Genomic DNA, 15,338 nt, shown 5'->3' with positions numbered 1-15,338 from the left:
AAACTTTGTTTCAAAATTTCTGCACCGCATGTGATTTGTTGTGAACTAATGTGAGGATATGCAGTAATTACAGCTAAAACATCAGTTATGCATCACAGACAGTTATTAGAATGGTACAAATTATATTGCAGACATTGGTTAACATATCGAACATTCCCCTATCACTTTTCACTGGTATATAACCAATTTTAATTTGTGTTGATTACAGTTCTTCCGTAACACACTGATGAAATTGTTCCATAAAAAAGTTGTATATGTTTTCCTGGAAACTCTGTATCCATAATAAAAATTGGGGTTCCTATTGAAGATATCAAAGTTGACACCTTAGTGTCATTGTGTGTTCCCTTTCGAGATGAACAACTTTTATTACAAGTATTTAAAGTAAATAGTTATTGTTTTCATAAAAAAATATTTATTTCAATATTGTCAAGGCTGTGTTGTTTTTCCTATTTAGTGATCGTGTCATTTTTCCTACTTAGTGATCGTGTCGTTTTTCCTACTTAGTGATCGTGTCATTTTTCCTACTTAGTGATCATGTCATTTTTCCTACTTAGTGATCGTGTCATTTTTCCTACTTAGTGATCGTGTCATTTTTCCTACTTAGTGATCGTGTCATTTTTCCTACTTAGTGATCGTGTCATTTTTCCTACTTAGTGATCGTGTCATTTTTCCTACTTAGTGATCGTGTCATTTTTCCTACTTAGTGATCGTGTCATTTTTCCTACTTAGTGATCGTGTCATTTTTTCTACTTAGTGATAGTATCATACAAAAATACAGTGTTGTTCAACCATTTGCCTGTTAATCTCATTCACGTTTGTTCCCAATCTTATTATATTTCTGCACTCCTCATTAACAACAGTACACTATAATACCCAATTTGTACATTGTCATAGCCCCCATCCTCACCCGACTCTAATAATCCCCAGAAAACTGCAGCAGGCTGGTTCCCAATGGTACCCTGTAGCTCATACTGAAATATGGAGCTATTGTGCTTGGACAATCATTCATAGCAAATGCCTGAGATCTTGCCCCATATTCTAATGAAAGGATTTGAGGCACGTCATCTAGCTGATAAGACAAAGTCATCTAGACATATCCGAACTGCCCAAGTACTGGCCTCTTCTTAATTGAGATCTGTGCCTCCGTAGTGCAGTATTAGGCCTCTCAGCAAAAAAATTTATTGGAAGGAAAAGAATGTGTTGCACACTTTGTATGTGTTCATGGCAAGCCTTTAGTCAAGCTCATTAGAGAACCATCGTCATCTCTGGTTAAAAGTTTCCACTTAGTGTAAAAAATTGACTTCTCAGTGACCATCATTTTCAGCCTTCCTGGGTTTCTATCTACATACATACTCTGCAAGCCATCATATGGTGTTATGGCAGAGTACCTTGTACAACTACTAGTCATTTCGTTTCCTGTTCCGCTTACAAATAGAGAGGGAAAAATTATTGTCTGTGTGCTTACTAACAAGCCCTAAATTCTCTCATCATACCAAATGCACATTGGTGGCAGTAGAAGCATCCTGCAGTCAGCTTAAATTGCTGATTCTCTAAATTTTCTCAATAGTGTTCCTTGAAAAAAATGTCATCTTCTCACCAGGGATTCCCATTAGAGTTCATGAAGCATTTCTGCAACAGTCACATGTTGATTGAATCTACTGATAACAAATATAGCAGCACACTTCTGAATTGCTTTGACATCAACACACACTGGTGGGGATCCCGAATACTTGAGCAGTACTGAAGAATGAGTTGCACTAGTGTTCTGTATGCAGTCTCCTTTACAGATGAACCAAATTTACACAATAAACCAAAGTTGATCATTCGCCGTCCCTATTGCTGTACTTAAATGCTCGTTCCATTTCATTTCACTTTGCAACATTACACGCAAATATTTAATCATTGTGAGTGTCAATCAGGACTCTTCTAATGCTGTATTCCAACATTACAGGATTGTTTTTCCTACTCATCTGCATTTACTTACATATTTAAACTTTGAGAGCATGCTGCCATTCATCACTTTTCTCTAAGTCATTTCATATCATCCTACAGTCATACAGTATTGACATCTTCTTGCACACCACTGCATCATCAACAAATAACCGCAACTGCCTGTCAAATTATTTATGTATATAGAAAATAAGATCAGTTCTATCGCACTTCCCTGGGGCACTCCTGATGGTACCCTTATCTTTGATGAACACATGCTTTCGAGATCATCATCTTGGGCTCTATTACTTAAGATATCTGCAAGCCAGTCACATATATGGGAACAAATTCTGTGTGCTTGTACTTTCATTAAGTCTGCAGTGGAGCATTGTGTGAAACACTTTCTGGAAATCTAGGAATGTGTAATCTGCATGTTACCCTTCATTCATGGTTCACAGGATATCATATGAGAAAAGGGCAAGTGGGGTTTTGCACATGCAGTGCTTTTTTTTTTATCTATGCTGATTTCTGGACAATTGGTTTTCCCTGTCAAGTGAATTTATTATACTGAAACTGAGAATATGTTCAAGAGTTCTGCAGCACACTGATATTAAGGATATTGGTCTGTGATTTTGCAAGTCCATTTTTTTACTGTTCCCTCAGTAAAACCAAATTGGAATTCCATGTGGATCTTGCATCATAACAATGCTTCCTTTGTTAGCATTTTACATAACATTCTTAAGCATTGATGGCTGTATTGCATAGATTTCTTGCCAAATATTGTCCCTGACTGATTACAAATCATTCTTTGCAATACATCCCAGTGGAAAAATTGATGTATGTCCAACAGAATAGCCAGCACTGGTGGTACGGTGGCTGTAAAGAAACAATATTTCAAAATCTGTGCTTCAGATGCCTACAAGTAGATGAAGGTTGAAAATTTGTGCTGGACTGAAACTCAGACCAGGATGCTCCACATCTTCAAAATCCCTGCAGGGTTTCTCAAATGCTGTGAGCAGTGGTGCTAATGGAAAGAGGCCCTTCTTGCACATAATAGGTTGAGAATTTGCGTTGGGCAGTGAATTTACGGTAGTTTTAAGTGCCAAACCTGTGTATAAAGTCCCAACAAGAGTTTCTGCTTAATAATAATAGTTTTGAGCACACAGTGTGAGTAGTGGCTCCATCTTGCACAGACCAGCATGTTGGTTTGTTCTGAATAGTTGATCTGAAAAAGAAATTGATCATATTATGATATTGATCCCTAATTGCTGTTTTGTCATCCTTGCAATTCTGTTTATTAGCCATTCAGTTCCAGCAAAAATGAGATTTTCATCTCTTATTATCATATTCTGAAGGAAGCCACGTAGTTTGTCACCAACTTTTGAAAATGAAATTGCTAAATTGTACACCATTAATTTAGAAAGCTTAAACCATTGAAACCTTTGAGGAGCCAATACAAATAAAAAACCTCATTTATAATGACCTTCAATTCATCCCAAGCTGTATCCCAATCTGAGGGACCTATCTTCAGTTTGACATTTCGGAACTTTCATTAATGTGTAAGTTTTCATTTGCATTTACATATCTTCATCGGAAGCCGCCATACAGTGTGTGGTGGAGGATACCCTACGACAATATTAATGGATTTCTGTCCTCTTCCAGTAGCATATAGGCAATGGGGAAATGACACTCTATGTGCCTTTATACATGCTATATATAGTCTGTTTTACCTTATTCTCAGTATCCCTCATAGAGATATGCAATGGAGATAGTATTATTATTTGCACATTCTTCTTCAAATATTAAGAGGTATTTGCTGGAAGAACGTTCTTTCTTCCACAGATTCCCATTTACACTGTTGTTCTAAAATGTTGCACATCCCTATAGATCTTTGAGAATTTTGGTACACAGCTTCTAAAAACCCATTTCTCTTTAAAATTTCAAATATTAATTAAAGAAGAAGAATATACAAGACCACCTCTCAGGAATCATGAACATTGCCATTGGTGAGGAGGCTTGCATGCCTCAGCAATACAGATAGCCGTACCGGAGGTGCAACCACAACAGATAGGTATCTGTTCAGAGACCAGACAAATGTGAGATTCCTGAAGAGGGGCAGCAGCCTTTTTAGTAGTTTCAGAGGCAGCAATCTGGATGATTGATTGATCTGGCCTTGTAACATCAACCAAAATGGCCTTGCTGTTCTGGTACTGTGAATGGATGAAAGCAATAGGAAACAACAACCGTAAATTTTACCCGAGAACATGCAGCTTTACTGTATGGTTAAATGATGACGGCATCCTCATGGGTAAAATATACCGGAGGTAAAATAATACCCCATTTGGATCTCCAGGCAGGGACTAATCAGGAGGATGTCATTATCAGCAGAAACAAAACTGACGTTCTGTGGATTGAAGCAGCATGCAATGTCATATACCTTAATCTGGCAAGTAGGTTAGAAAATTTAAAAAGGGATATGGATAGGTTGAAGTTAGATATAGTAAGAAATTGTGAAGTTTGATACCAGTAGGAACAAGACTTCTGGTCAGGTAAGTACGGGGTTATAAATACAAAATCAAATATGGGTAATGCAGGAGTAGGTTTAGTAATGAATAAAAAATAGGAACACAGATATGCTACTATGAACAGCATAGTGAACACATTATTGTATCCAAGATAGACACGAAGCCCACACCTACCACAGTAGTACGCATTTATATGGGGGACTGATGACCACAGATGTTAAGTCCCATAGTGCTGAGAGCCATTTGAACCTACCGCCCCCCCCCCCCCCCCCCTCCCTGTCACGGATGTGGACTCTGACCACAATTTATTGTTTATGAACTATAGACTAAAACAGCCTTCTTTTATGATTCTTGAACCAAGTGTTAGAAGGCTGTATACATGGAAGAAGCCTGGAGATACTGACAGGTTTCAGATAGATTATATAATGCTACGACAGAGATTTAGGAACCAGGTTTTAAATTGTAAGACATTTCCAGGGGCAGATGTGGACTCTGATCACAATCTATTGGTTATGACCTGTAGATTAAAACTGAAGAAACTGCAAAAAGGTGGGAATTGAAGGAAATGGGACCTGGATAAACTGACTAAACCAGAGGTTGTACAGAGTTTCAGGGAGAGCATAAGGGAGCAATTGACAGGAATGGGGGAAAGAAATACAGTAGAAGAAGAATGGGTAGCTTTGAGGGATGAAGTAGTGAAGGCAGCAGAGGATCAAGTAGGTAAAAAGACGAGGGCTAGTAGAAATCCTTGGGTAACAGAAGAAATATTCAATTTAATTGATGAAAGGAGAAAATATAAAAATGCAGTAAATGAAGCAGGCAAAAAGGAATACAAATGTCTCAAAAATTAGATCGACAGGAAGTGCAAAATGGCTAAGCAGGGATGGCTAGAGGACAAATGTAAGGATGCAGATGCTTATCTCACTAGGGGTAAGATAGGTACAGCCTACAGGAAAATTAAAGAGACCTTTGGAGAAAATAGAGTCACTTGTATGAATATCGAGAGCTCAGATGGAAACCCGGTTCTAAGCAAAGAGGAAAAGCAGAAAGGTGGAAGGAGTATACAGAGGGTCTATACAAGGACGATGTACTTGAGGACAATATTATGGAAATGGAAGAGGATGTAGATGAAGATGAAATGGGAGATACTATACTGCGTGAAGAGTTTGACAGAACACTGAAAGACCTGCGTCGAAACAAGGCCCCTGGAGTTGACAACATTCCATTAGAACTACTGATGGCCTTGGGAGAGCCAGCCATGACAAAACTCTGTAAAGGAAACAAAAGAAAAAAATTTAGTAGGAATTAAAATCCATGGAGAAGAAATAAGAACTTTTAAGATTTGCCAGTGATGATGTAATTCTGTCAGAGATAGCAAAGGACTTGGAAGAGCAGCTGAATGGAAAGGTCAGTGTCTTGAAAGGAGGATATGAGATGAACAACAACAAAAGCAAAATGAGGATAATGGAATGTAGTCTGTCAGATGATGCTGAGGGAACTAGATTAGGAAAAGACGCTTAAAGTAGTAGATGAGTTTTGATATTTGGGAAACAAAATAACTGATGACTGTCGAAGTAGGGAGGATATAAAATGTAGACTGGCTCAGGCAAGGAAATCATTTCTGAAGAAGAGAAATTTGTTAACATTGGGTATAGATTTAAGTGTCATGAAGTCTTTTCTGAAAGTATTTGTATGGAGTGTAGCCATGTATAGAAGTGAAACATGGATGAGAACTAGTTCAGACAAAAAGAAAATACAAGCTTTTGAAATGTGGCACTACAGAAGAATGCTGAACATTTGATGGACAGATTACTTAACTAGTGAGGTAGTACTGAATGGAATTGGGAAGAAAAGAAATTTATGGCACTACTTGACTAGAAGAAGGTATTGGTTGGTAGGGCATATTTTGAGGCATCAAGGGATCACAGAATTAGTATTGGAGGGATGTTTGGAGGGTAAAAATTGTAGAGTGAGACCAAGAGATGAATACACTAAGCAGATTCAGAAGGATGTAGGTTGCAGTAGTTATTCGGAGATGAAGAGGCTTGCACAGGATAGAGTAGCATGGAGAGCTGCATCAAACTAGTCTCCGGACTGAAGACTGCAAAAACAACAACAGTGCACAAGGAGGAGGAACGTTATAATGAAGGACAAAATTGTTTCTTATATTTTAATTCAAGGAAAATATCAACAGTATGTACATGTCATGTCATTGACAATATCAAAGTTAAATATTAAATGTATTGATGAAATTTTCATTTGATTTGGTCATAGTGTAAAATATTGTGTATCAAAAGTACATTATTCGGTAGTCATACTGTAAATGATCTTAACCAATGGAAAATGCAGGATGGAATGTAACAATGTTATGAAATGGATAGTTGCTACTCACCATATTGCAGAGATGCTGAGTCACAGATAAGCACAGTTAAGAGACTCTCGGAAAGTGAGCTTTCGGCTTACAAGTGCTTTGTCAAAAACAGACAACATAAACGCGCGCGCGCGCACACACACACACACACACACACACACACACACACACACACACACACTACCACAGACTCCTGCAGCTGAAGTCAAAGATAAAATAACCAAAACTCACCTTTTTTGTGTGTAGCAGGGAACCAAATTCTGTTTGAGAATCCACTGTGCACCCACCATGAAAATCATCACATGCAGTAAACATAGCTTCAGTTGAGACTTCCTGGCAGATTAAAAGTGAGTGCCGGACCGAGACTCGAACTCGGGACCTTTGCCTTTTGTGGGCAAGGGCTCTACCAACTGAGCTACCCAAGCACGACTCACGCCCTGTTCTCACAGCTTTACTTCTGCCAGTACCTCGTAGCTTCAGTTGCCAGAGATTTTGTGTGTGTGAGTGTGTGTGTGTGTGTGCGCGCGCGCAACAAAGGGCTTGTTGGCCAAAAGCTCTGTTTTAGACAGTCTTTCTGCTGTGACTATCTGTGACTCAACACCTCCACTATATGCTGAGTATCAACTATTCTTTTCATAATTTTTTAAAATGATCTTAGCATTTGTTGTACGCCTTGTCCGTTACAACAGCCTTCACTCTGTCTGGAATGGAGTCGATCAATTTTCTAATGGTACTGATGTCAATTTCATGGTGCCAGAATTCCAGAATCCCCCTCCAACAGCTCCTGTTTTGTAGCTGACTTCTTATACATTTTCTTTTGAATACCTTTCCCAACAAGTCACCACATATTGTCAATACTGGTAAGATCTGGCAAATTTCCTGGCCATGAAAGTTTTCTGATACGCCACTGAGTCATGACAGAATGAATCAGAAATGATAGATTTTGAAAATATGTAATAGCATTAACCTTAGAAATTCTATTAAAAAGATAAAATAATCAAAACTCCCTTTTTTACGTATGGCAGGGAGCCAGATCCTGTTGGAAAATGCACTGTGCTTGTGGGAAAGCATCCTGTGCAGTAAGCATCAGAGGGTGCTGAATCACAACTTTGTATTGATTACTGTTCATTGTTTCCTGAACAAAATACAGCCTTCCAACACCTTGGTATATCACTGATGCCCAGGCCATTACCAGTGCAGCATGTTTCATCGTTTGCTCGGGATCCATCCTTTCATTGGATTTGCACCTGATGAGGTGTTGTCTGTTTTTTCATCATGGAAACTTAGCTTTCCTATGAAAAGACCACAATTCTATACTGCTCTTTTGTCAAATTTACTTGCAGTCTGGCCTATGCCAGCCACTTTTTCATCACTGCAGCAGTTAAAAATGCCTTCTTCTTGGCAACTCTAGTCTTCATTCCCATTGCACAGAGTCTTTTCCTAACAACTGATGAACTGGAAACAGTTCCTGTTGCGTCTTGCCATGCTTTCACCCAGTTCAACTGAAGCAGTACTCCTTTTATTCCAGCTTAGTCAGTCAAGTATTCTGTCCTCCCAGGGTGAAGAAATGAATGAGTTCCCACCGTGTGGTACATTTTCTATATTTCCATTGGCTATCACCTTCTGCAAGTTTCACCTCGCAGCTGACCTTGAACAGTTTAATCTCTTGATAATATCAGCATTGTTTCAGACTTCATTGTGCATTTTTTTTCTTCCTAGAGGTTAATTTGTAAGTTTTCAGCATGATGGTAAACACAGACACACACAGTAGAAAGAAAATTTAAAAAATCCAGCCATATTTCCAGACCAAATCTAGTGAACGCCAAACCTCAGTTCAAACAGGGGACTTTCCGACGCAATAGTCGGCAGTATGAGATCACATAGTTGCTAAACATCGTCACAAGGCACCCCCTTCCTCACCGCCACCACCACCACCACCACCACCACAAAAAAAACCACACACATTTCTGCGTGAAGTTTTGTGACTAACAAAACTACACATCATTGCAGTCAACGGTGTGCAATACTTTAGAACAGTAGTGTTCCCTGAATATCTCTGCCTTTTTCACTGTTTTGAGTTTCATTGACTTTTTATGATTGTAGCAGCATATCTTTGAATTTTTCTGTTGTCTTGCATACTTTACAAGGACACGAAATCTAGAGCAGTAATCTAGTCAGTTGCACTAGTGTCTTGTACATGATTTCCTTTGCAGATGTTTCACTATCCTAAAATCCTTCAAACAGATCCAAGTACCTATGATCCTTCCACACTATAGATTTTCTATATTTATAATATTTCATATTGGTTTTTAATTTGATTCCTAAATATTCAAATGATGTGATGGTCTTCTGGAGTTCATCAGTAATTTCGAAACTTGGTGCTGTCAGATTCTCTCTGTTTGTTGTGGGCATTAGTTTACATTTCCCCACATTTAATGTGAGCTGCCATTTATGAAGCCTAGTGGAGTTTTTGACCAAGTTATTCTGTATTTTCTTAGAACCAATCGTCAAATTATGATGCATTTCTGTTAACAATAGTATCTTCAGTGAAATATGAGGTCAATGTTGATGTACATTGAGAACGTAAGTAGCACTAATACGCTTTCTTAGTGTACACTTAATGTTTCTTTTGTTCCTGTTGAACATTCGCCATACAGTATAGCATACTGAATTCCATTACTCAAATACTGTGGCAGTTGCCTATCTGCGAAAGTACTTTCTATGATAATTGTTAGTTGACATTGTGGTATGATGTTGAATGTCTTTCAGAAGTCTTAAAGACTGGAATTTATTCATTCACATGCATATACTATTTGAAAGATATCCTGTGTGAATTTGACTAACTGTTTTTGACCTGAGTGGTTTTTGCTGAACCTGTGCTGATTCTTAAAGACAAATTTCTTTCTGTCCAAAAGTCATCATTTTAGGGCTTAAAACATGGTCTAGGATCCTGCAACAGATAGATGTTAGAGATAATGGTGTATAATTCCATCCTCTTCTAATGGTTGCAAGAGTTGTCATATATGTCAGTTGCCCTGCATTCTCTTTTTCAGCAAGAGTGTAACAGTATTTCATATCTCAGCTTCCTCTAAATTATACCATTGAACCAAAGTGGGTCTTCACTTTCTTCCTGTTTTTATTGTGTTACTTAGTGTAGTAGGCTTAAACGAATGAAGTGGCACACACACTTCAACATTTATTAAATGGTTAAAACATGAGCAAATGAATAGTCACTTGCCAGCTGTTATCAGATTAGTAGTAGCACTGTGTTAGATCCTCCTGTTCTCACTGCGAGCCTTCCCAGCTCTGGGACAGAGCTTGGTGTGTGGCATCTTAAAAAGCACGTGCAGAGGCTTACATTTGCTTGCAACGAGTCGAGTGGAGACAGCAACCCTTGGTGACATCTGTGGCGCCACGTGTTGGAAAATGGCAAGTGTGAAGAAAGCTAGGCTTGTCGCAGCAATGCTGGTGGGGATTATTAAAAGTCTTGTCGTCTGTGGTGATATGTGTGGCACACAGTGTGTGACATGGGGGAAGTCTGTGCAATGGTGCAGTTGATGGAGTTTGTTTTGGTGCAGTGGCATATGGCGCCAATGAACCCACTTTCTGATATTCACCTTGTGAACCAATGGAAACATCTGCCAACAAACTGGAGCTAGTATGTCCATCAAATGGCATGTGCAAGTGCAGCATTGGTGCTGCTGAGGATTTACAAGGCTTTACAGCTGATGGAGGCAGGGGTCGACTTCCATGGTAGAATCATTTGTTTACCCCTGTGCCTGAAAGTCAGGCACTGACGAGGGCTGCTGAGAAGTAGCGGTCAGAGTTGTAGACACTATTTCTGCAGTATGAAAATCTATGGAAGGATCACAATAACTATGGAAGCAAAGTTGGTTTTAGTGCCATTGATTGGTGACCACTTAGCCACAGTCATTGTACTGAGCTCAGCCAATCACCTGAGTGGTGATGCCAGATTCCCAGTTGTGAGACTTGTTATTGGTATGATAGAACACTTCGTCCTTCATACAGAACTTCATTGTGAATTTTGCGTATGAAACAGACTGTCAAAAGTCAGATAGATGCAACAAAATGCAGTGACAATGAAAATGTAATAATTCTGCCAATGAAATGACATGAAAAGGCAGTTTGTCATAAGTGCTGAGAAAACAGTGTGTTTTCGTTGAGTGCAACATGTGGAGTTTGGACATCTGAGCCTTAAAACTGTGAATGAAAATTTCAGTTTCACTGTATGATTGAGGAGAGAACACAGACATTTAGATATGTTGAACTCCATTATGATGACAGAATTGTTGAAATTCTAACAAATAAATCAGATGACCATTGTCCTAAACAATAGTTTGTCGCAAACCTTCGAAACAAGACAGATGTGGGTGCTCCTGTAGTGTTAGAGCTAGTTCTCAAATTCATTTCAATGAAAATGTACTGTATGCTTTGATAGTGGTCAGCTACCTTGTGTTCCAGAAAGGACCAACAAAATCAGTGTGGATGCATTGCCAAGGACTCTCAAGTCACGGCCAATTGGAAAATTCCTGGTGTTGTGCTGTCTGATCATCTGCATGTGCATGGAAGTGGCCAGTCATCTGTTCACTCTGCTGATCGAGGCCAAGCCACATACAATGTTGGTGCACTGGATACTTAGTTTCAATAATTCTGCAATGTCTTCTATGTAAGATTTTCAATACATGTTGATACAATGATTTGGGAATCACGACTTGTGTTTGTTCATTAGGAGCATGTGATAAAATTACACCATTCTGGAAATAAAGGCTGTTGTCCTGAAAATAGTATTTGCATATTAATGCATCCGAAATTGATTTCAGATCATGAGGCCAACCCGTCTAAATCTAATAATCAAGCAATTGTAGTGAATGACTTTGTTCAGTAACTTGCGTGATTTGGAAACATACAGTGGGGAAACATTGCTGTTCTTGCATATCAGATTGATCAATTTGAAGACAAGGTGCTTATGATGCATGGAACTGCAGATCACTTCCCATAGATCTGTATTACCATGCTGTGCTCTATGCCAATGAAGAATTTTCCTTGAGTGTCTTAAAGAATCACTCTGCAAATAATTCAGTATTTGAACCACAGTTTCATGCAGCCTTGAGAGAATTAGATCGGATGAGACTTGCTTGTGATGATAAATTCCTCATATATTCAGACTCCTCATTTGCCATTCAATTGGTGCAGCATGCGTAGCAGTAGATAAAGAGGTCTAGAGTGTCTAGGTCACTTTCAACCATGTACAAAAGGTGGGAAAGGCGGTGTCATTCTGTTGATCTCCATACAGCATGACCCAATGGAAGAATTACCAAAAATCCATAACTCTGTGTGCCATCCCCCTACATGCTCTCTTGCCATTGAGGTAAATTTAGGTATTAGTGAGAAAAGCAGTGATTAAAAATGGTTAAGTGTCCTCCATACTCAAGTACGAATTCAGTGCACGCCAATGAAACATTGCTTCCTGCTTCAGCAAGAATACCTGCACTTCTGGCATACCTATTCCTGTACAGCATATTTTAACAAATTGTGCTTCATGTTCATTTCACTTTCTGTTGAAATAACACATAAAATAACAATTATAATGTGTTCTTAATGGAAACCGGGGAGATATTTATTTTCCCACATCTTTGAAAATGTTAATAGCATTATTCTGTGTCATTGCATTAATAGAAAATTGTCATAACTGTCTATTATAAAATGTTTTACTGTACAAATAGAAAGTAAGCTAAATTTTTATTATCAGTATTTTCTTAAATAACTTCTGTTCTTTCAGTTGGAGTATCGAATGCAACTGGATATTGTGAAATCTCGAAAGTTACAAGCAACAATTTGGAATCACGACACCCTCCAGGAAAATGAGTTTCTTGGAGGTTTCACATTACCACTAAATGCAATTGATTTGTCTCAGGAAACAATAGAATGGTATACACTTACTAATATCAGCAGATGAAGGCTGCTGGAGTGTAGACGTCTATCTTTTAGTGATCATTATGTGTCCAAAGAATTTTTAATGTGTAGAATCACTCAGAAAAATTTAGCTTTTGTATACAACTGTTTGTGGCTTTGAGTGATTTGTGAGAAAGTATTTTTCTCATTTTTAAGACTTTTGTGCTGCATCAATGAAATGAAACTGTATGTACGGTGTATAGTGACTTGTATAAAGTTAGGTGGTAACTTACAAACCCATGTTCCAATCAAACCAAAAATTCCCTTGCATTCATTCTTTATACCTCCTCTACCACAACCTTGCCACTGTAACATATGAAATTGATAGTCATATTTATTTATCAATTATTTATTCGTAAATGATGTAACATAATATTTGCCAAAATGCTTTTATAATAATGAATTCTTTGCTTTTGTTACAATTTATATATTTTTGTTATGAACAAGAATTTGAAATAGATATTGATAAAAAAATGAGCATTTCAATTTTTTAATTCTTTTTTGTTTAAATGCTGCTCCTTATCTTATTGAGATAGAGTACAGATACATCTTACAAGTATTATTTATCATCATCAGAGTTGTAACTAATACTTTATATGAAAAAGAGTGTTTCCTGACATAACAAGAAGGGAATGAAGAAAGAAGCGAGACAAGGACTTTGGTCTTCAACTCTCTTGTTGACTACATAGTCACACAGTCATCAGGAATAGAGCAACACAGAAGGGAGAGGGGGGAGGATACCACTGCACAACTTTTTGTTGATTTTTTTATGTGTGTTAGACTTCTGTGTCATTCTGAGTAAGATGGAGAGTTTGTAAGTTACTAGACTCATTTGGATGGGGTGGGCATCAATTCATCCATACAAATTTAGGTGTGCTGTGGTAATCCTAACCACTTCAATGATAAGATGGTTTCTTTAATTATAAAAGGCCAGACTTCATTTTCCATCCTTGATCAATCAGAGCTTCAGTTCAGTTTCTAATGACTTAATCATTTCTGTCATTTTACTTTCTTGAAATCTTCTTTTCTTTTTTCGTGTGTGTCAATGACACATGATCATTTAACAAACTGATATGTATATATTTAAAAGAAAATAATCAGAAATGCTTTGAAATAAGAAATTCCTAAATGAAAATCATATGCAAGTATTAGAGTTTTACTTGTAAGACGTGAAGGAAAAGTAACAAAGTCAAATATAACTTCTCTGCAAAAGTCATTTCAGAATTTGCCGAGAATTATTGGTAAAAACTATTGAAAACACACTCAGAAAGATGGACCAAGAAAAGGTGTCTGAAACCTCTTCTAATAGTTTTTTCCTACTGTTTAATTCCACATAATGGGCTATAAATATTGTAACACAAACAAATGGACTTAAATTATTCAACTATATCTTCTGCTTTTGTATAATATCTAAAATTATTCTCAAATCACTTCATACTAATCAAGCAGTAGAACCATATTGCTTTACAAGTGGATGTAACACAATGGACCATTTTTCAAGTCCTGAATTATACTGTGCACTGGAGCTATACAAATGAATTACAATACTGTCTAGGATTCAAAGATCTTGTGAAAACCTTAGACTTGATTTCAACAGAATCTGTAATAAATGCCACAGAGAAACCAGGAAGTGATTCAACCAATGTTAGTATACTTAAGAATATATATGGCTATGTTACAACTTACAGCAGATAATCAAAATAGTGGGAGATTCAGAACTGAAAGAAAAGCCAGACAAAGAATTTTCATGTCACCAAAACTATTCTCAGAATCTGCTGTGATTATATGATTTTAATAACAGGAATCCAATTTTTATCCAGCTGAAAGCCATTGTCACGATTTATAAGATTATCGGCTAGACGTATTTCCACTGATTCTTTGATTACGGAATCCCAAAATCTGGAAACTGGAGCTAAAATTTTTGTTCCATTGTATTCCATTGAATGACCCAAAGAAATACAGTGCTCTGCTACTGCCGATTTTGACGGTTGCCGCAGACGATGTACCTTTCATGTTCTGTACATCGATGTACAATCTCATTTTCCAAGTTCTTACAGCAGTTTTGTTTCCCCTTCAATCCCTTCTGTAAGACCAGTGCTTTGGGTAACATTGTCAAGATTGGCTGAATTCATGATTTCTGTGTGCCATTTTACCAAAAGGGTCTTTCCGTCTCTGCTCTCATTTCCTTTATCAGTTTTGTTCTTGGTTGTTGTATTTCAAAAGTGGGAGCATCTCACATTTCAAAACTAGCATTTCTTCTCAGTGTCTCCAGTCACCTAGGTAACAAATTGTGTGAGAGCCTCTTTGCACACTCTGCATGTTTCACAATGCTATTTACTTGTAACTACACGTGAACACATCAAAAGCATGGGCAATATGAACTCGGATTTAAAAAAAAAGAGAGAGAGAGAGAGAGAGAGAAAAGTCACTTAGGTTTTTGTGTGTCACTGGCAGACTAATGGAGTCTGGTAGCTTTCCTGAAATATTACCCTGGCCAGCAGAAAGGCCTGTTGATGTTTGAAATTGCTAAAGCTAGCCTA

At 37.8% G+C, this 15,338-nt stretch overlaps 1 protein-coding gene across 1 annotated transcript in view; it reads left to right on the top strand.

The window, feature by feature from the left end:
- Positions 1-13,276, top strand: part of LOC126282227 (phosphatidylinositol 4-phosphate 3-kinase C2 domain-containing subunit alpha) — a 249,561-nt gene extending 236,285 nt beyond the window's left edge. The window contains exon 27 of the mRNA XM_049981793.1: positions 12,626-13,276. Coding sequence (XP_049837750.1) covers positions 12,626-12,802 — 177 coding nt within the window. The 3' untranslated portion in view covers positions 12,803-13,276. The remainder of the gene's footprint in view (positions 1-12,625) is intronic.
- The last annotated feature ends 2,062 nt before the right edge of the window (positions 13,277-15,338 follow it).

This window comes from Schistocerca gregaria, chromosome 7, assembly GCF_023897955.1.
Source record: "Schistocerca gregaria isolate iqSchGreg1 chromosome 7, iqSchGreg1.2, whole genome shotgun sequence".
Classification (NCBI taxonomy): Eukaryota; Metazoa; Arthropoda; class Insecta; order Orthoptera; family Acrididae; genus Schistocerca; species Schistocerca gregaria.
Note: the sequence above shows the minus strand (reverse complement) of the source record. Positions and strands in the feature narration are given on the sequence as shown.